General features: G+C 47.2%; 1 protein-coding gene across 1 annotated transcript; it reads left to right on the forward strand.

Moving 5' to 3' along the window:
- The first annotated feature begins 441 nt into the window (after positions 1-441).
- On the forward strand, positions 442-1,818 carry LOC119186688 (ATP-dependent DNA helicase PIF1-like). The gene has a single exon (XM_037435163.1). It carries the CDS (start codon positions 442-444, stop codon positions 1,816-1,818), a length of 1,377 nt encoding a protein of 458 aa, XP_037291060.1.
- Positions 1,819-21,206: the final 19,388 nt, after the last annotated feature.

The following is a 21,206-nucleotide window of genomic DNA, read 5'->3' on the forward strand; positions in this document are numbered from 1 at the left end:
TTGGAGGCGCTCCCTCCGGGCTCCACCGACGTCTGGAAAGCGAACTTCGTGCAAAAGTACGAGGCCAGGCCGCCTACCTTCAACGACGTATGCCTCGCCGACTTCGCCAGCAAGTACCGGCCGGCGAAGGGTGATTGCCGTTACGTGCTCAGGGTACGGCCGGCTGTGATACGCTACCGCGGATACAACCCCGGTAATGATGTGGAGTCGTATATGCGGGAAAATGTCCTTCTATACGTCCCGTTCTGAAGCGAAACGGTTGATGTGTTGGATGGTAATAGGTATGTGTTCATCTACGAGAACAACAAGCAGTTGATCGAGGTAAAACGAAAAGAATGCAACCCGGCGGATGACGATGCACTGGTCCAAGAAATGGTGGAGGTCCACTATGCCGAGATGCTGCGGCTCAGGCAAGAGAGAGAGGAGGATGAAGAAAGAACAATGCAAGAAGAAGAAGAATGTAATGAAGATGACGGGTGCGCGCGGGTACAAATCCCCGAACGACGAGATGCGGATGCTAGTGTGTACGCGGACGTGCTGCCTAACGAGCGCCTGCTCCGACTGCTCAAGGAGGTCAGTACGGCGTGTGCTGCGGTACACAAACGGCGCGGAATCATGCAACGAGAAGAGTACGTCTCGATGATGCGCAGCACCAACCCCGAGCAGTACGAGTTGCTGCGCGAGATTCTGCACCGTCAGACCACGCCGGGGCAGCCTCCGCTGCGGGTCTTCTTCACGGGACCCGCGGGTTGTGGCAAGACCTTCGTGCTCAAGCTCACCATGGACGTGTATAACCGCTGTGCGGACTGCTGCGGTGCCGTTGGCTGGGAAGACGGCTCCTCCTCATCCGTCCCTTCAGTCTACAACGCGTACGTGATCTGCGCCAGTACGGGAAAGGCCGCCGTTGCTGTGGGTGGAACCACCGTCCACAGTGCCTTCAAATTCGTGCGGGCTGCCCGTGGAAACCGACAGGACGCCCGCCTCGGAGTCATGGGGGATGGTGGACTCCGACCTAGTGACCTGAACACCTTCCGGTGTGCCTTCCGCAGAGCCAAGTGCGTCATCATAGACGAAGTCAGTATAATGTCCACCGACCAACTCAAACTGGTTGATTGCCATCTGCGCCAGATCACGCAGCGACTCACCGAACCCTTCGCTGAACTGGACGTCATCCTCTGCGGGGACCTGCGGCAGTTGCCACCCGTGCGTGCCAGCGAGATCTTCAAGCGGCCCCGCAGTGCTGATGGTCTCCTCGGATTCAGCACTGTCACCTGGCATCATCTCGAATACTTACCGCTCGTGAGAGTCGTGCGCCAGTCCGACGTCACATTCTCCGCGGTCCTCACCAAGATCGGGGACGGCTGCGCGCTCGAGCCCGAAGAAGTAAAGCTTCTCGAATCCAGGTTCGTCACGGTCGAGGAAGCCGCCGAGCGTGCGCCCTCGGCCGTGCGCATCTTCTACTCGAACGCCGATGTCACGCGTTTCAACGAGACCATGGCCCGTTCGCAGGACGACTTCGTGGTGCTTCGCGCGCGTGATCGGTACCTCGGCTGCGAGACGCCGCATCTGCTCGAGAATGCCAAGCGCAGGGTTGCCCACATGGTTCCCAGTGAGTTTGCGAATCTGCCCGGGGAAGTCATGGCCGTGGTTGGCAAGCCCTACATTATGACTCATAACATCGATCTCGTGGATGGCCTGGTCAACGGTGCGGTTGGAGTCTTGCGCCTGTGTGAGCTCGCCGGCCCGTTTCCCGATGATGAAGATGGAGTGGATGACGAAGGAGAAGGAGACGAGGATGAAGAGACGCGCGTGAGGTGACTGTGGCTCGAGTTCGATGTGCCCGGTACCGGAAAGCTCACGCGTGCGCGCGCCACTCGGGCCGTTCACGAGGCCCGTTCCAACGGCTACGACGTGACCAGCGAGAACTGGATACCCATCGAGATGCAATCGGCCACCGTCACGGCAGATCAAAAGGCCGGCATAGCTTGTAAACGGACGCAGTTCCCCCTTGTCAAGGCCAGCGCCATCACCGTGCACAAATCTCAGGGGGGAACCTACGCCTCGGTCGTGTACGACTACTCCAAGACGCACCCGCAGAAGCTCGTCTACGTTGCACTCTCTCGGTGTACCAACCTCAACGCACTATACCTCACCAACGCTGAGGGAGACCACACCTTCTACCACAAGTAAGACAACCCCGACAAACCCATTCTCGATGAGTTTCGGAGGCTCGAGAATCACCGTCTCGTCACCGTCACGCAGCGCTACCTCTCCGCTCTGAGGGACCAGCATTTCCGCAGGGTGTGCGAGAGTGGCTGTAGGGAGTTCACGCTCGCGCTCCTAAACGTCCGTTCTCTCTCGGCGCGTGCACTGGACGTTGCCAAAGACCCCGTACTCTCCAGAGTTGATATCCTCTGCCTCACGGAGACCTGGAACCACTCCTCCGGTGACTGCGCTGCCGATGTCTCCCTGAGTGGCTACGATCGCGTGACCCGGACCCTCGCCAAGAGTAGGGCTGGTGGAGTGGACGTCTTCCTAAAGCGCTACCGGCCCTTCAGTGAAGAGCTCAGGCGACAGCAGGACCGGACACAACTCCTGGTCTTACAGCGTGCTGTCCTCGCTCCTGATGCATCGCCGCGAACGTGTCCCACTGACGACCCGTGCTCCTTCGCCCGGAGTGGAAGCCGGGGCGAGTACTGCGGCGTATGCTTGGTTGAACACGTCTGCGCCAACGTCCTCTCGCATGCCGTGTGTACTTCGCCGCTCAGAGACGACTCGCCGTACGCCCCCGTCTACACCAGTGCCTACTCCGGCGATGCCGTCCTGGTTGTGACCGTCTACCTGGCCCCGAACCTCTCGAGAGATGACGTCTTGGAGCAGATGGATGCGGCGATGGAGAGTGAGTCTGTGCGCGCGCGTCCCTCGGTTCCGATTGTGGTGGTGGGTGACTTTAACGTGGACGTTAGAAAGGACAATGGCTGGTTGGTTGACCGCATGCTGAACAATTACTCGATGACGTGTCTGTCTCTCGAGTTTCTGATCACGATCAACAGTGGCTTCATAGACTTGGCGTTCAGTAGGAACTGTACGGTCCGCTCCGTCTTGCCGGATCCGCTCACCGTACATTTCTCGGATCAAAAAGCGCTGGTACTAACCGTGAGCTACAACGATAACACGAATAGGTGCTAATCTGTAGTGTAGTTTGTGTGTGTGTGTGTGTGACGCGCTCGCGATGTGTGCATTTAATGCATCGTACGAAAATCGTGAAGTGTAAATAAATAACACTTCGTATATAATGCATCTGTGTACAAATGCTTCATGACAAACAACACTTAAATTCATTAAATACACTTTAATCATCATCATCAGTAATAAAACTCCCAAGCGTTTCCCCGAGGGTGAACATGGTTAAGTGTGAATGCACGGGGTGATGCTATGAGGGAAAGTAAAGTTAAAATCCGTTCGCATTCGCCAGTTAGTTAACGTAAACTCCTCCGTGTGATCAAATTGCGATTCCCAGGAACCATTACACCATAAAGGCACCATAGTGTGATTAAAAAATATAATAGTGCGAATTAATAAATACCCCTCATAGCATCACCCCGTGCGTTCGCACTTAATCATGTTCACCCTCGGGGAAATGCTTGGGAGTTTTTGTTCAACAACGCACAGAAGAAATCTCCCCCCGGCACCACCTTGGAGGTCAAAAAGGAAGATATGTTTCACATCACTACTACGACTACGAGGGATGAACAGGTGCCGCTATAAGGAGCTTCGCCCCTAATAAGGGACATACTAGGGCCTAATAATAATAATAATATTAATAATAATAATAATAATAGCGACCCTAATAGGGCCTAGAGTGTGGCCTTCGCCCTGTGCTTCGAACAGTGCTCGTGTTCCCTCGTTGTCGTCGTTAGCGTCTCAGGGGGTCCCTGGGCTGGCGGACGCCCATAATGGCAAGCCAGCCCCCGAAGAAGGCGCTAGCCTTCGACGTAGTCGTCCCCGAGGGGACTAGTCCCGAACACGTCGACGCGACGTCTTCAATAGTAGGAATCAAAGAGGTCTACTGCGTACAGCACTTTGGAGGCCGGAATTACCAAGTCGCCGTTAACAGTGAGGCCGCTCTGGGTCAAATCGTCGACGCGTCTCACCTCATCATCAGAGCAGAGCGCGTTGCTGTCGTACCCTTGGGACCCCAAGTCACTCAAGTCACCGTTCTGTTCCTGCCGTGCCGCGTCCCCAGCGAGGTCCTCGCGCAAGCATTGTCTTCCTATGGGAAGGTGCTGCACATCAGCAGAGGACTCATGGGATCGCGCCCAACCGTGACCACTGGGACGCGATTCGTCCGGATGGAAATGAAGACATCGTCGCCGGTGCCTAACTACCTCAAGTTCGCTGGCCATCGAGTGACCTGTGACTAAAAAGGGATCCAGCGAGTGTGCCGTCAATGTGGAGACAGCGGACACGTCCGCATGAATTGCACAGCTCCGTTTTGTGGAAGGTGCGGCGTTTACGGCCACGACGGGAAGGGCTGCTCGCTGCCGTGTCGCCGTTGTGGTGAACCGCATGCCACCGTCGCCTGCACCTTCAGGCCATCGTATTCCGAGGCGGCCTCCAAAAATTACCCGCCACTTCAATCAGGCAAGAATAAGGACGTCGTATCATTGACGCCAGGCCCGGATATTTGCCAGGACGAAGTGTGGTGCATCACGATGCCACACCAGACGCCACACCAAACGCCCACATTGTCTCCAGCCAGCCCCGACCAGGCAGCCCCTCAAGGTGCGGATGATCCATCTAGCGGCCCGCGACCAGTGGTGGTTCCCACAGAACCACAGGTCGAGCCCTCACGAGAAGGCGCCACTCGGCGAACGCGTCGCAGATGCTGACGTGATATCTGTTGCTCACCCCATGGCTGCCCAGTCGTCTGTTAGTCCTCCTATCATTGAAGAGACTTTGTCCCAAGGTGACGAGGTTTCCATCAACGAGGGCACGAGCAGTACTAGGAGCGACACGGCCCTGCAGATAGACACCGACAGCACTCTAAGCGAGATCAGTCGGGACAGTTTTGACGAATTTTTGTCATGTTCACCTCAAGAGCCTCAGCACCAAGCGCGACCGAATATCCAGCAGCGACTCGGAGGCCCCCAGCGGAGACAGAAGTCCCCTGCGGACTTCGATGCGGCCCGGGAAGCCCCGCGCTTCCGGTGTGTCCCCTGGTCGTAAGAAGTGATTGAGCTGCTTGCGGGGCAACCGCTCCCGCGTCTGTCAGAACTGTGAGTCTTGTATCCAAATTTGTCTTTATTGTTTACGATGGCTACCGCATTGAATATTATTTCCTTCAACGTAAAAGGTTTTCGCAGTCCGGTAAAGCAGGCCGAGGTGATTAGTGTAGCCCGTGCTGCAAATTGTGATGTTTTATGCCTGCAGGAAACTAATTTCTGTTCACTATCCGACGTTAGGGCTTTTAAACAAAAGTTTAACTTAGATTGCTATTTTTTTCTCGCTACAACTTGTTTTACGGGAGCAGGCATCATTATATTTAGTCGGGCTTTATTGAGAGGTCACCATGTTGTTTATGACGGCGTCGGTAGAATTATTGCTCTAGATTGTACCTACGTTTCTTTTCAAATGAGGATACCATGTGTGTATACGCCTGCACAAACCGGACAGTCTAATGATTTTTTTCGAAATTTGGATGTGTTTTTTCTAGATGGTCGTCATGTTATTTAATTGGAGACTTTAACTGTGTGCTAAATACGCGATGCGATGTACACTGTCCTGGCTGGGGTCGGTCTGCTTGGAATTCACGTGAGCTGCGACACCTTGTCCAGCATTTTTCATTGCTGGATGCGCATAATGTCATACACGGAATTACTTTTGTTTGGACATGGCGCCGCGGACACTCCTCCAGAAGACTCGACCGGTCTCATATTCCACATGCTTTAGAGACGTTTGTCTCCGACTTGCATGTTCCGCCTATCTCACCTTCGCCTGTGTACATTTCTGAACATCGTCCGATTCTATTAAAACTAAAAATTCCATTTTCTTTTTCGGAGAAATCATGGCGTCTTGGTGTTCGCGTTCTCCAGGACGCGCGCTCTCGCTCAAATTTGTCCCGTGCAATACGTGTGTCACTCGCTGCGTCTGATTTATTTGATTGGGATCCGCTTAAAACGCAGTGGTGCCTGCACTGCTCAGTTGAGGGGCGTTCCCTTCGTCGTCGCGTTTCTGAGGAGCTGGCCGATACTGCAGCGAAGTTACGCATCGCATTGCGCGCTGAAACGCTGTCTCCCTTGATGCGAGCTTGGCAACATGAATTACGCGAACGCTTCCAGCGTTTGATTGCCACCTCGTCTCTGGCGGCGGCTGCATGGCGTTGTAGACACAACCCTTGTGCCCACCCCGAGGTGCCACGCTATGCGAGGCAATCGTGTTTTGGGCAGTCACAATCACCTGTTCTTACGATCATGCAGACACCACCTAACAGCCGCTCCCTAAGCGTGATAGATCTCTCTTTCTGGCGCATTTTGAAGAGATGTCATGTTCGGCCATGCGGACAAACTGTGATATAATACCGCCTATGCTTAGAGGTTTGCCTCGCGTTCCTCGACAAGCTGCTGATTCTCTGCACGTCCCTCCATCAGTTGAAGAAAGAAAGGCAGCACTACAATCTATGAAACGGGGGCCAGCCCCTGGGCCAGACGGTTTTCCAGTTGTATTATACTTATCATTTTGGAATGAGCTTGGTACTGCAATAACCGCGGTTATCCGGCGGTGTTTCGAGAATGGTGTCTTTCTTCAAGTTTTCGAGATGGACGCATTGTGCTTATTCCAAAAGGTGATGCTTCTTCTGTTAATCCTGAAGATTGGAGACCTATCGCGCTTTTTAACGTTGACTACAAGATACTCGCGACGGTGATTGTTCAACATTTGAAGGCTCTGTTGAACACCCTGGTGGGTCATCACCAGGCTTCATCTATGCGTGGATGGGAAATAGACAGTTTGTCCTTTACCACCCGGGATATCATAGCCTATACTCTGTCGCGATCTGCGCCTGATCTCCTTGTGTCTTTAGACCAAAAGAAAGCATTTGACCGACTAGAGCACACGTATATCTTTAAAGTGCTCACAGCCCTTGGTTTTCCTGGTACTTTGTTGAATTAATTAGACATACCTACTCTGGTATAAAAATCACACTAGTTCTAGATGGTTGGGAGAGTGCTGCCTTTTCTATTACACGTGGGGTCCGTCAAGGATGTCCCTTGTCTCCTGTTCTATTTGTCCTCAGCCTTGAGCCATTTTTGTGGGCTCTAGAAGCAGATTCGCATGTCCGGGGTCTTGCGCTTCCCGGCAGCAGTACCGTAAAAGTCACAGCTTTTGCTGACGACATAACCCTGTACCTTTCAGATGAAGATAGTCTTTCTCATAGCCTGCGTTTATTCTTTCAGTATGGGGACATTTCAGGTGCCGCGCTGAACCTCTCTAAATCCCGGTATTTGTTCATCGGCTATCCCAACTCCACACTTAGGTCCACATCTCTTCTTCAGCCGGCTGCGTCTCTTCGCATTTTAGGAAATCTATACAACCACTACGGCGTTTGTAACTCCGTTTGGTCAAACGCCCTCGATGAAGTAAAACAAGAAATTGAGAACGCCCGGGAATTCAACTTCCCGCTTCTTGAGCGGAGGTACCTTGCGCAGATTATGTTCTGCGGTCGCATTTAGTACCTTTCTCACGTGTAACAGCCGCCTTTACGCATCGTGAGGTCATTGCAGTCTGCCTTGTGTTCTTTCTTTTGGTCTGGTGGCACTGAGTTGGTTTCTCTTGCAGCGTTAGGACAGCAGCGTTCCCAGAGAGGTTTTTCTTTCCCTTCGGTATCAATTCGCTGCCGGCTATTGGCACTGCGCTTCTTGTTGCGCCTCGTACAAGAAGAGGAATCCCCCGCGCGAACTCTGGCTTATTATTTTCTAGGCACTCACCTTCGGTATTTATTGCCTAATGTGCACCTTAATCAGGGCCCACAATCATTAGTACTTCCTTCGTTTTATGCAACAGCTGTCGCGTTTTTTCGTCATATCCAGTCGACTTGCCCTGATTTAGATGTGTTAGGCAATTCTATCACTGACACAAGAGCCGCGTTGTTGCTCCTGTTAGTTCCTCCAGCACGCCGCACCCGCTCTAGTTGTGTGTCTTGGAGCACGCTGACGGCATCATTTCTACCTGGCCACCTCCGGGACTTCATGTGGCGGCTTGGGTGGGGTGTTCTTCCTACCATTGACCGCCTAGAAAGGTGGAGAATGGTCCAGTCATCAACATGTCTGAACAGCTCCCTACGGGAAACAAATCAGCATGTGTTAAGGCAATGTGTCGTTGCTCGTGTTTTCTGGAGTGCTGTGCATGCAGGATTTCGTGGCCTCTGAGTAAACCGCTTTGTTTCTTCTGGACGTTGTTCTCGAGGCCGCTTTGCCTGCCTTCTTATTGTTGCTGGTGCCTACTGTCTTTGGCGTAACCGTTGTGAAGCTGTTGCAGCAGGTCGTCGCCGCCGTGCTTTCTTCCCGATTTTGGAGCGACTGTACAAAGAAATACTATCTGTGTTGTCGGAGGAACTGTTATTTCTGGGTGAGGAGGAATTCTTTCAACACTGGTCCTGCCGTTTTGTGTTCGTCTGTGAGAGACGTGTATTGCTTGTTTTCAGGCCTGCCTGGTATTGGTAGGTTAATCTTTGTTTAGTACTCATATAAATACCTTGTAAATACTATGTAAATATCTGACATATAGATCTCCATATTTCATTTGTGTGTTCTTCGTTTACCATGTATTGTGTATTTGTAGACATTGTTTTTGTAACAATTCCTGTGTAGTTGAGTAAGTTGTGTATGTTGTGTTCCGTTTACATATGTACACATATCTTTTTGTAACAACTTTTGGTGTGTTTGTGGATGTTGTGTTCTGTGGAAATGTTCTGTTGGATTGTAATTGATGTTCACTGTCTGTGAGAATAAATTTCTCTAAACATAAGCGACATACAAACAGGTTGTGTTCCAGGCCATACGATTTATTCTTCGCTTGTGCTGACTCGTGATTTATTCACGTGCGCTACAAGAACACTATTAGCTGGCACTTTTGTTTCCTTGGACCAAGGAAAAGCGTTTGATCGTGTCGAATGGACCTATTTCTTTGCTGTGCTGGAGTGTTACGGCTTCCCAGCACGTTTACCTGAAGTTCTCCGCCTGCTCTACACTGACTTAGAAACGTCCTTAGTAGTAAATTACTATATATGTGAACCTATTGCGATAAGCAGAGGCATTCGACAAAGCCGTTCTTTCTCCGCAATACTATTTGTACAACGTATAGACCCGTTATTGCAGCAAATTCGGAGATGCACATTGATACATGGTTTTCCTATCCCAGGCCAGGGAGAAGGGAAAGTGGCGGCATACGACGATGATATCTCGTTGTTTATTTGGAATGTGGATAGGTATAGAGCTTCTTGTGAATATCTCACATGTATAGTTACCTATCGGAGGCACGTCTTAATCCTGGAAAAAGCAAGGCATTGTGCTTTGGAGTAAATATTGAAGAACTTCTTGATGGCGTCCAAATCGTCCAAGTAGTTAAAGCCCTAGGTGTAACCTTCCTCGCAACTGGTGAGGTGGCTCGCACTGTATGGGAAGAGATCCAACGCAAAGAAGACAGACGCATTGAAATCGCTAGAACTGTTCACTTAACTTTCACTGAAAGAGGCTACCTTATATCAAATCGAGAATAACAGCGCCACTGCTTTATGTAGCCAAAATTGCTCGACCGCCTCGTCTGGTCTTGCAGAGAGTGGCCACTGCGTGAGGTTTTTTTTTTCTTTGGGGGGGGGGGGGGGAATAGCCACGCTGAAGCTGTTGACAGAGCCTCAGTTCACCCACCAGTAAAATGGGGAGGGCTCAGTATGCCAAACGTTGATGTAATGTGCCGCTTGTTGGCTCTCAAAAACACCTGGGCAGTTCTAGAAAACTTATCGTATCGAGGCAGGCAACTCGTAGTATATCTGCTAGGTACCTCTAGAAGGTTTTTCGGTTTAACCAACGAAACGGGCCCTTTAAAATGCGCTCACGGCCGTTTTGCTAGCAATACATGTACCAAGTTTGGTGTTACGCGACGTCATTGGATGACAAAATATATGACTGGTGCAAACATGATAATCATGACATGCGTGTCCTGTAAGAACATGACAGCATACAACGCTCATAGCGTGCTTGCAACCGTTTCGCTAGCTCCAAATATACTAAAATTGGTATCGCTTGATTTGAATAGATGACGAATGTAAATGACATATCCAAACATGATAAACTTGGCATGGAAGTCATGTACGGCATCATTTACCTCCACCTCGTAACGTTTTTGTGCCGATTTTAAAGTGACATATCAACCTTTCTCATTCGCGCTTCGCATATTATGGATTCCCACTGTACGTGGGATCTGCCAATTTTTTAGGAGCGAAGCTCCTTAAAGCGGCACCTGTTCGTTCCTCGTAGTCGTAGTCGCAGTTGTAGTGTGTAACCAGAGTACATTTCGATCTGTAAGGTGGTGCCGGTGGGAGATTTCTCCTGTGCTTTGTTGAAAAATAAAAAGTTTGCGGCATGCGCGTCGACTAAAAGCCGAATTCTCCCATCTCTCATTCCCCATTAGCAGCCATTGGCATGTACATTTAGCACTATCTGACAAGAAAGGGTTGCTACGTTATACTCGCTTGGTGTAACCTCTTTAGTTTTTGAAATGTTTAGCGAGCGTTGATCCGCAGTGCCATGAATACAGTGAATTAGTATATACCATGAACTCGAGGTGGTTAAAGGTGGGAAGTAGACGCGAAGCGCAAGCCATAAGAAAGTGTGCGTGCGCCACCTCTCGTTTAGTCCTTGGAATGTCCACTGTATGGCGGTGCTTCTATATGGGGAATATATCATGGAAAGATGCCAGATGGTGGTACTTGGAGTGTTGAATAGATGGACGAACGGACACACAGACAGATGCATGGATGGACGCATGAACGGACGCAGGGGCGGATGCATGGACGAACGCAGGGACGGGCGCACCAACAGACGCATGCACGGACGGGCGGATGGACGCATGGACGGTCACACAGACGGACGCATGGACGGATGGAAGCAAGAACGAATTGACGGTCGAGTTGGATTGGATAAACTTTTATTTGGTCCGCCAAAACACAGATCACTGTGTTTCGGGCAGCCCCCACGTGGGGACTTGGCGGTCGAATGCTTCGCCCCATTCTCCTTCATTCACTCCGTGGATAAGCTGCCATTTTTTTTTCTCATCAGCGTAGATACTAAGGGTCAGATTTTATCCTCGGCGTCGGTTCGAACCCCTTCTTCTTACAAAGCAGAACAGATGGCCATTGCACTAGCACTCCTTGATCCACAAAGGACTGATATTTATACGGACTCTAAATCCGCTGCTAGGGCCTTCGCTTCTGGTTCCGTTTGCAAGGAAGTTTTGAAAATTCTCGCTCACAAGGAACTCACCCACCACACAATTATTTGGTTCCCTGCTCACCTTGGCTTGAGGGTTGGAGGCCTTCCCAATGTCAACGAGCTAGCCCACTCCAAGGCGCGAGGCTTCACTTACCGCGCCGGGACTTGTGCTTCTCAGACAGAGGAGTCAGCCAGCAGCCTTCATTTTAGGGACATTTTGACTACCTTCAACGAGATCACGAAGCATTATCAATTAGGCCGTAGGTCATTTCCATTGCCACACGAAAAGTTGTCTAGGCCACAGGCAATCTCTCTTCGCATGCTTCAGACGGGAACATACCCTAGCCTCGTAACCTATAGCCATTACTCCGATATTTCAGAACTTTGTCCAGACTGCCAGAATCGCAGTGATTTTAACCACATGCTCTGGAGGTGCCCCTCTTTACAAAGAAAAAATGAAGAATTTTCTGAGAACTCCTTTCATTTAATGCTCACGAGTCCGGTTCTCATACAACAACTCAAGGCTGTCCAGAAGGCCCACGATGCGGCGGTGAGGCTGGGCCTCCCCGTCCCAACGTGGGAGCGGCCCGCGATCCTACCCCTATAAAACGGGGGTGGAATCCTTCAGGACCCCAATAAAAGTTTTTCATCCATCCATCCATCAGGGTAAAAGGTTCAGCCGGAAATGTTACCACCTATGCATGTTAAGGTAACACGCGTGATGCTGTGGCCTCACCACTTTCACTGTCTGTTCGTGAATTGTAATAAAGTTTGATGCTCACTTGCATTGTTAATAAAACCCGACTAGAAAATTATAGTTATAGATGTAGTTTCTAAGATCTTCTAAAAAAATAAGACATGAGAAACTTGCTCCAATTTGGCCGCTTTAGTTAAGGAATAGTGCTCTAAAACAAGCGCAAGTTAAGCGCCAAGCAGCAGTCCCATTCGAGGCATAGCAGAGTTTTGTAGACTTACACCGGAGTCCAGCATATTTAATGTTTGTCATGTACCTTACCCCCTTTTTCTAACCCCCCCCTCCCGGTTATAGCGGGACGGCTCAGTGCTCTCCCATAGTTGAGTACGAAGTACTCGAAATCGCTAAACATTTTTTCTCAACACTCTTGTGTACATATATGCCAACATTGTCATGTATATTAGAGCAAATGTCTTCACTGTAACGTAGTGATGTTAGTCGTGAAATATAGATGTGCCGAAGTGTATGTGCCCTGTTACTGGAATGTTGTAAAGCCTTTGTGTTCTGAACATGCCGTAAATAATTTTTTTCTAAACAGAGTATGACACGGCTTAAACAGTTTATTTTTTTATTTTACACATGGCTGTACACCTTCATAACTGTACTGTATAACTGTACACTTTCATTACGGGATCATCCTTCGCTGTCTCAAATCGTCCACAAACTTTCAAAGTCTATGTAGTATACTCTTAGGAAAATCGTAGTCAGTCACACAACTTGAAATGAAAGCGTTGCCCACTGTCATATAACAGTGCGTGACACCAGTGTCTTTTACATATGCATTCATCCGCGTCACGTTCTCTTTTCTCCTACCTCTGTTTGCATGCGTCAGAAAGAGGCGGTCATTCGGTACAGCAGCAGGACGATGAAGAACAAATATGAACCCGTCAATTGCTGGAGAAAACTTCCTGGCAAAAATAAAAGAAAAAAATCATACAATTGTGGTTTACATTTTGTTTATCATCAACTGAAAAAGCACTTCAGGTCACATGAGAAATTTTATTTTGGGCACTGGGAGTCATTGCTTAAAAAATCGGCAGCACACTAGTTGTTTAATTGATTTATTTGAAGCTCTGAAAGCATTATGCGATGAGTAGAGATTGAAAACTTGGTCGCTCGCCTGTTGCAGACTTCGCAAGCCGAATTCCTTCCACGTTCTCTCCGGTATCGTATAAACTCGGCGCCGCAAGATCACAAGACAACGAAGCATCAACAAGTTATGCATACGAAGGGTTATGTTCGCATGACATGCTCAAGTCCAGCTCGGCCACGGAAACGGTTTCTGTCGCTTGGTCGTTATCTGCGTTGCACTGCCCGTTTCCATGGGATGAATCCCCTCTATGCGCGCACGTTTATAGTTGGCTGGCATGGACCGTGTGTCTTTACCATAGTACACAGCGTTGCACTTGTGGAACTGCTTTACGAGGCGATGCGAGGAAAGGAGGTCAAGCATACTCAGGACTGGCACTGCATGATTTGAGAACCCTGAGAACATCAACTGAAACGAAATTGAGTCGTCTTAGTCTTGCATCTCGCTCTATAGGGCGTTAAAAGAAAAATAAGGCGCACAAATTCCGTTTACGTTTTAATATTTCTATCATGTTGCATAATTCTACTGAAGCAACAGACTGATAAAAAAACCACATGTCGCCTCAATCTTCATGGGAGCCGACAGATGGAAACATCGTAGTGAGATAATCATAAGATGAACAGGTGAAGTGCCTCAGACTAGCTGGCTGACGTTTCGATAGGAGGACCTATCATTTCAAAGGCGCCGTGTTATCCTTGGCGGGTTAGTTTGAAAGGAGTTAGTGGTGACGTATCTTTTTCAAAGGTGCCGTGTCATCCTTGGCGTGTTAGTTTTAAAGGGGTAGCTGGCAAAGTCATATTAAAGGTATTAGTGGTGACGTCATATGGACGTCACCACTAAAACCAACATGCCAAGGATGACACGGCGACATTGAAAAAGATAGGTCCTCCTATAGAAACGTCGGCGAGTCAGTTTGAGGCACATAACCTGTTCATTTCATGATTATCCCACTACATGTCACCTCGAGTAATTCTCGAAGCGTCAGGTACTACGTCGACGTACGCAGGATTGTCCCTTCTTTTATACGTCACCTCTACAATGTTGGAGCGCACGCCTGAAGGATGAAGGGCAAGCAACGTCCAGTCGGACATTTCGCCACTTTCATGAGTGCGTAGCGTTGCGAATTGGGGCAGACGACATCGTGAGCGCCCATTGCATGCACTTTTCTTACCTATTCGAAATGCTCAAACTTGGTTCCTGAACCCCGGCTGTGGCGGCTGCGTTTTCGATGGAGACGAAAATGCTGTAGGCCCCTGTGCTCAAACTGCTCAAACTTGGGTGCACGTTAAAAAAAACCCAGGTAGTCGAAATTTCCGGATCCCTTCACTACGGCGTCTCTCATAATCATATGTTGATTTTGGGACGTAAAACTCCACATATCGATAGGGGAGACCCACGCCGAGGGAGGCGCTACAGAGCCTGGCGCTGTCAGTCAATGTGGGGTGAAAACTGGTTACTCGAGTGTTGACGCTTCCGCTGTCCCCTCCAACCTGCCTTAAAAACGCGTTGCTTTACTCGCACGCAGCACGCATTCTGCACGTGTTTTTGAGAGTTTCGCGTCGCTCACTGTCATGATGTATACGCTTCTGTCCGCGTTTAATAGAATCGCTGCAATTGAGGATTTTTTTTTGTGGGAGAAATTTGGTAAAAGGGTAGCGTCTGCTCAGCCATGCTGCCGATGTGAAGCAAATTGTAGCAGACGACGTGTACAAGAAGGCTGAAAGTGAGTTTACGTTTAGGGTTTTCCGTGATCCTGTTAGTAACGCCTTACATTCAGAAAACAGAACAAGTACTGCATATGAAATCAAACTCTATATGAAAACATGTATGATGGGTAAATGCCTCATTATAAAAAATCTAGCAATTGTGTCCAACTGTGCGCACAGAAACATTTCATACAAGAACTTCATGAAGATAGCTGTGTATAAAAATTTATTGATTAGACATTTTGAATTGTCTGTTGCTTGAATCATTTTTGCTTTGCATGAAACTATCAAAAAAGCAATGTGCTTGTTACAAACCACGTTTCAACCTTACACTTAAAATGTAACGGTGTGAAAGTGCCATGTTTGATCAAAACCCTTCTGCTTTCACTTTACTTGATAATTGCGCATACGCGGAACGAATTCTCGCTGAGCTTGAAATCAGGAATCAAGAGTCCCCAGAAAATGCTTTAAGATGCATAGATAGTTACGCGCTTCACTGCCTATCATATCTCTGCGCTGTTTCTGCGTGAGGTGACCGTTTCTTGTAAGCCGCTGGAAACACTGTCGGCACATACGACGGGTGCAGACTTGAGTCATTTTTGCAGTTTCCCACAAAATGTCTGCTACAAATCGTTGTCCAAGCTTTTGGCAACCACACACTTCTGTCGGCGCTGCGTAGATATAAAAATATATAACAACACATCACCAATACCACATGTATCACCAATATATAACAACACATCACCAATACCACAGCTTCCACTACTACGTCCCCAACAATATTGAATAATAGTAGCAGCATATATATTTCTTCGCAATTTTTTAGTTTTTTAGCAGTACTCTGAAGAAGGATGTTAAAAATTTATACTTTTAAGATGGGGACGTGCATCTCCCAGTAACTCGATATATTAGAGGAACGGTGACGCAGGAATTACCACCCGTTATTTTAAATGCACTGTGCGCCTGCTAATTTTTATGAAAAAATTGTTTATTCACTTTTTTTCGGTGCACTGCTTTAATTCATTCCTGTCGTCTGCTTGTTTTGTACCATCGGTTTGGGAATCGGTAGAGTTTCACTGGTGGAGTCAACCCCTTCGTGTTTGCATGGCTATTGTGACAGTTGATGACGCAGCAATAGTTCCCCCCTTTCTGTTGGGGTGACATCGCAGAACGAGGGACGTTTCACGTGCAACGCGCGCTTCGCAAATGCGTGGAAGCCAAAGGGAGCAGAAGGGTCGCTACACGCTACTATTGTGTGCTTTTTCTGGCAGGGGAAAGGCAAGCTCTGGCATCGGCGGGCAAACTTGAGCGGGTCTCCCCTATGAATTGGTGAGGGGTTCTTCAAAAGTTCAGGGGTTTTTCCATCTCGTGACAATGCCCGGATGACTAAGTTTCGTGACCCGAATATCCCATCTGACTGCCCCATTGTGACGTTTTTCGTGCCAGGATGAAAAGGGTGCCTTTTGCCACAAAGTCACTTGAAGCCCACTGATAACGTAAACCAAGAATATTTTACGCCTAATAGAAGTTTACCTACTGAAACGTCGGTTTTCCTGTCAGAGGGTACCTTATCCCTGTTCATGCATCTTTTAGTGAACACTGACAAAACGAAACAACACGAAGGTTTCTGAAACTTCGAATCTCAGAAAGTTTCTGTCGCCACTCACTTCTCTTCTCGCAAACTTCACCGACATGCTTTTTCGTGGTCTGAGGCAAGTACAACAAAGTACGCTTGAGATGTTGACGCAGGAGTTTGTGCGCAAACAACAGCTTGTCCGCCTGTTTGCGAAGTAGCATGGTTAGGTGCTGTCACGTGTTGCGACGCGAATGACAGGCTGCCACTCACCATCGAGAACTTTGTGCAGCCCTTGACATGGCATTACGCTGCATCAATTAAAGTCGCGAAGTTTGGGCAACAACAGAAACTAACGCAAAGAATGCGCTGCACACACGTTTCTTTTCTCAGAACGTTGCTTATTTACAGCTGAGGTTCACATTCGTCGAGTTATGAAATGCTAACCAACACGAAACGCAGAATCGTGCAATGAATCTTCGAAGCGGTTGTCTTAAACAGGCTCGCTGAAGTGCTTGTTGGGGTAAGTACGCCATTCCCAATACCAATACGTTCTATTCATGAAGCTTGCGATGTGTATATTTCGGTGTTCTGCACCCGTAAAATGAGAATTCGCAATTAGATGCCATTGTGCTCGATCGTGGCCCATTGTTTTCGTCCCTCATTTCGGTGGCACTTGCCTACTGCTCATTGGAAGCTTTTCATCACAGAGACTTGAAATAACCCGTTTTAGTGTGCGCAACATTACGTACTTAGATCGCAGTACTATTTGAAAATGGAGCTATCGTAGCTGCATTTAGAATATGAATATTGCGTAAAAACGTGACTAGAGTGCGACCTTCTCAGCCTCCTCTTCAGATTTCGCTTGTTTGTATGGCGTGCTCTACAATACCGCCGATTCGTCCTACGAGAGATACATGAAGACAACAGTATGCGAGAAAAGAAACACAGACAGAGCCGGACAGAACGAGAGAGAGAGAGAGAGAAACACAATTAAAAAGGAAGATAGATAGAGATCGGAAGATGCGAGAAATAGAAAGAGAAAGGCAAAATTTCAAGGGTGAAACAGAAAAACAAAAATATTCGCAGCTAGTACTATCAATGCAACGCTAAAGAAGCAACGAAGAGGGCGAGGGGGTAACTGAACTTGCTTCACCGCCTCCACTGCCCGAATCTTTAAGATCCGCTGTCACTGTAGGGTTCTGACGAGAGCAGCTCAACGCAACTTGATATAAACCTAGAAAAATGTTTGTAATACATACCAAAACTTGCAAAATAGTGCCTAAGAAATCTAGCAAAATATAAGTTAAAGAAAATAACAGCGCGAAAACACACGCACAAGAGAAAAGACATGGATATGCAGGCCGTTTTCATGTCCGCGTCTTCTTTTCTCTAGTGGGCGTGTTTTGGCGCTGTTATTTCCTTGCGCTACAATGAACCAACTCACCCCAAAAGAAGTTTTCATGTAAGCAAAACTTAGGAAAAGTTATCAAAACCATAGCTATGATCACTAATACGTAGTGTAAATGACGAAAATGACCAATACTCAATGAGCCACTATAGCACTTACGTTGGAAAAAAAAAAGAAAGAGGGCAAGCTCACAAACGGTGCTGTTTCCACAGTCTTCACACTACTAATGCGTAGTTGAAATTATTGTTTTAGGTGATGCGTTCAAATTCCCTATTTCTAAAGGTGAATTCGTTTTCGTAATTGAATTCACGAAAGAGACTTAATAATTTACTGATATTTTTCCGCCAATAGCTTTCAGAAACACTTCCCCTCCAAAATGTGGATATGATTAGGGAATTATATGAAAGCTGCTATATCTCAAAGAGCACTTTGGCAAATATCTTTTCACGTTCATCATTTCTAACAAACTCAGATTGGAACTTCGCAGCTACTATCCTCAGAAGCAACTTCAGATATAAATCTCAGGAACTCAAGTTGGATTAAAAACTCAAGACGTCTCGTAGAGTTACAATTCGGTGCAACAAAATGACACCGTAGGGCAACTATTAAACTACAAGACTAACAACATCATCACTTAGAATGGGGACGCCAAGCGAAGCTGCTGATTACGTCTCAGAGGGATTTGCTAGTGAAAAGAACACAATACACAGTGTGAACATCGCGTTCTAGCTCTCGGGAAATGCGGTGGTTTGCAAACACTCCCGAGACAAATAAAGACATTGTTTGAACTTGTTAATAACAATCCTTGAGCGTTTACGTACCGACGCCCCGTGACAATTTGAGAGACATTTAGTTGAAGGCATTAACCACCTTGGTTTTTTTAACATGGATGCCAATCTACGTGCAAACGTCTTTAGCATTTCGACATTGTCGAAAGGCAACTGACGCGGTATGGATAAGGACAATGGCAGATATTGGCGGCGAGCTAGCTAAAATTTGCCAATACCAGCAACAAATCGCATACATCGGCGAACACCACGTAATTCAAATATTCATCTAGATTGCAAAAGGTTTAGTTGTTAGCGCTCTTATATCATTCCCGTACGACAGATGCAGCGACCAAATTGTCACTTGTCTAGATATTTATTTCGTTTAACTCACAGTATGTATTGCGTTCATTTCATCTGTTGTTATCGTTGTTGTTCCGGACTGTTCTTACAGAAAATGGTCTAACAAAGCAGTCGTTGAACCTTGCCTATACGAGGAAGGTGATTCCCACCTCATAGCTGGGATTTAAGTACGTAGACCTATTCACATAAGCGAATTTCTGAGTTGTCAGTGAACGCACTCAACTAGAAAAGCACACTGCTGAATTAGCAAGATGCAATATGGGGATGAAAAGACACCCTCGTAGGCTGGGAAGAGTTCCGAACACTTGCTTTATTACGTTCATAACGCGCTCATCGTTAGTGACCTATAAAAGGCTCCCAGACAGCGTTAACGAAAGTAAACAGCGGTATGTCTTGATTGAAGAACGGGGCGAAATAAAAGCACGAAAGTGCACGAAAGCTTGTATTTTATATCAAACATACTTAAGTTTACCTCTTGTGAAAAAAAAAGATCTATTCTATACGAAAATGTATAAGACTGGACACACTCTTATATTTGACATACGTAGGCTTTATTCTCATTCTCCTCATCGTCTAAACAATTTAGATCTGGTAGTTAGGTCCACTGTTCGTTTAGATGTGTGTAAATACGCAACATTTAGTCAAGGCCGAATGACTTCATTAACCAGTGTTTTTTTTTCGTGCTTCGTAAATCTCGCATTATATGTTTTGCGGGCCTTTTTAATCTGGAAACGCGAAGTCGAGAGTGAATGCTACGTAGACATGCAACGAAAATGCCAGATAAGCGTATTAGTATAACCAGTTATTGCATATGAGCCATGCACTTTAATTACACATAAATAAGCTGAAACCACCAAGCTGCTTTTAGATTTGCCATCAAATGATAAGGGCCGGCTTTTAAAGAGCTGTTACCGTTGTTATGCAGTTTTCTGCATGGCATAAAGCTGCTTCCTAATTACCACCTCAATTATTCACCGTATACATAAAACATGAAGCGTTTTAGAGTTATAGAAAATGCGTACTCCCAGTTATTATAGGAGTTAACAAAAAGCTCTGATAACAAGTTGAGTAACTGAAGAAAATGTAATATTTTTCATCCAGCGAATGCTCCTGTGAGTCTTACAGTTGCTTTTGTTTTCTAGATATCGAGCTTAGGTCTACTTTCAATCGCTCCCTACCGAAAGTATCAATCCAATAACGCTAAACGAGGCAATCACACATGATGAAAATTGACAACGCCAATCAAGCACTTCCTTTGTTTACTATTTTGAATGCGCGGGTTAACGAGCAACCATGCCATTTTAGGGGCCAAGCTCCTTAAAGTGGCACCCGTTCGTCGCTCGTAGTCATAGTCGTAGTGTGTAACAAGTGTTACATTTTGACTTCCTGTGCTTTGTTGAACAATAAAAAGTTTGTGGCGTGCGCGTTAACTAAAAGCCCAATGCTCCTGTCTCTCAATCCCCATTAGCAGCCATTGACATGTTCCAGTAGGAAACGTTAGTAGAAGTAGAAGTGTTAAAACCGACTTCTGCTGTCTCTCATTCCCAGTAGCAGCCATTGTTTACCTCCAAGATAGTGCCTGGTGAGATTTCTCCAGTGCGTGATTAAACAATAAAAAATTTTGTTCAGAACGCCATTAAATGAAGAAATAAACCAACGAAAGACGCCAGATGTTTTCTAAAAGCAAAACGAAAAGACGCCAGATGTTTCTAAAGCAAAACAAAAAGAAGACGCCAGCTGCTTAACGAAAGACGCCAGGTGTTCTCTAAAGCAATGGTTTTATCGGGCGAATTAACGGAAGAAAATTTCACGATATTACTTCCAGGAGCTTCGCCCAATCTCATTATCAATCACCTCGTGGATCTACCGTCAATTTTTTCCCCTTGCACTGGGTTTGGCTTTTATGGCAAGGTACGGGAGTGACTGTAAGCGTCCAATTTGCTTGTACATACATACATACATACATACATACATACATACATACATACATACATACATACATACATACATACATACATACATACATACATACATACATACATACATACATACATAC

The sequence above is a fragment of the Rhipicephalus microplus genome, chromosome 9 (genome assembly GCF_043290135.1).
Source record: "Rhipicephalus microplus isolate Deutch F79 chromosome 9, USDA_Rmic, whole genome shotgun sequence".
Lineage (NCBI taxonomy): Eukaryota > Metazoa > Arthropoda > Arachnida > Ixodida > Ixodidae > Rhipicephalus > Rhipicephalus microplus.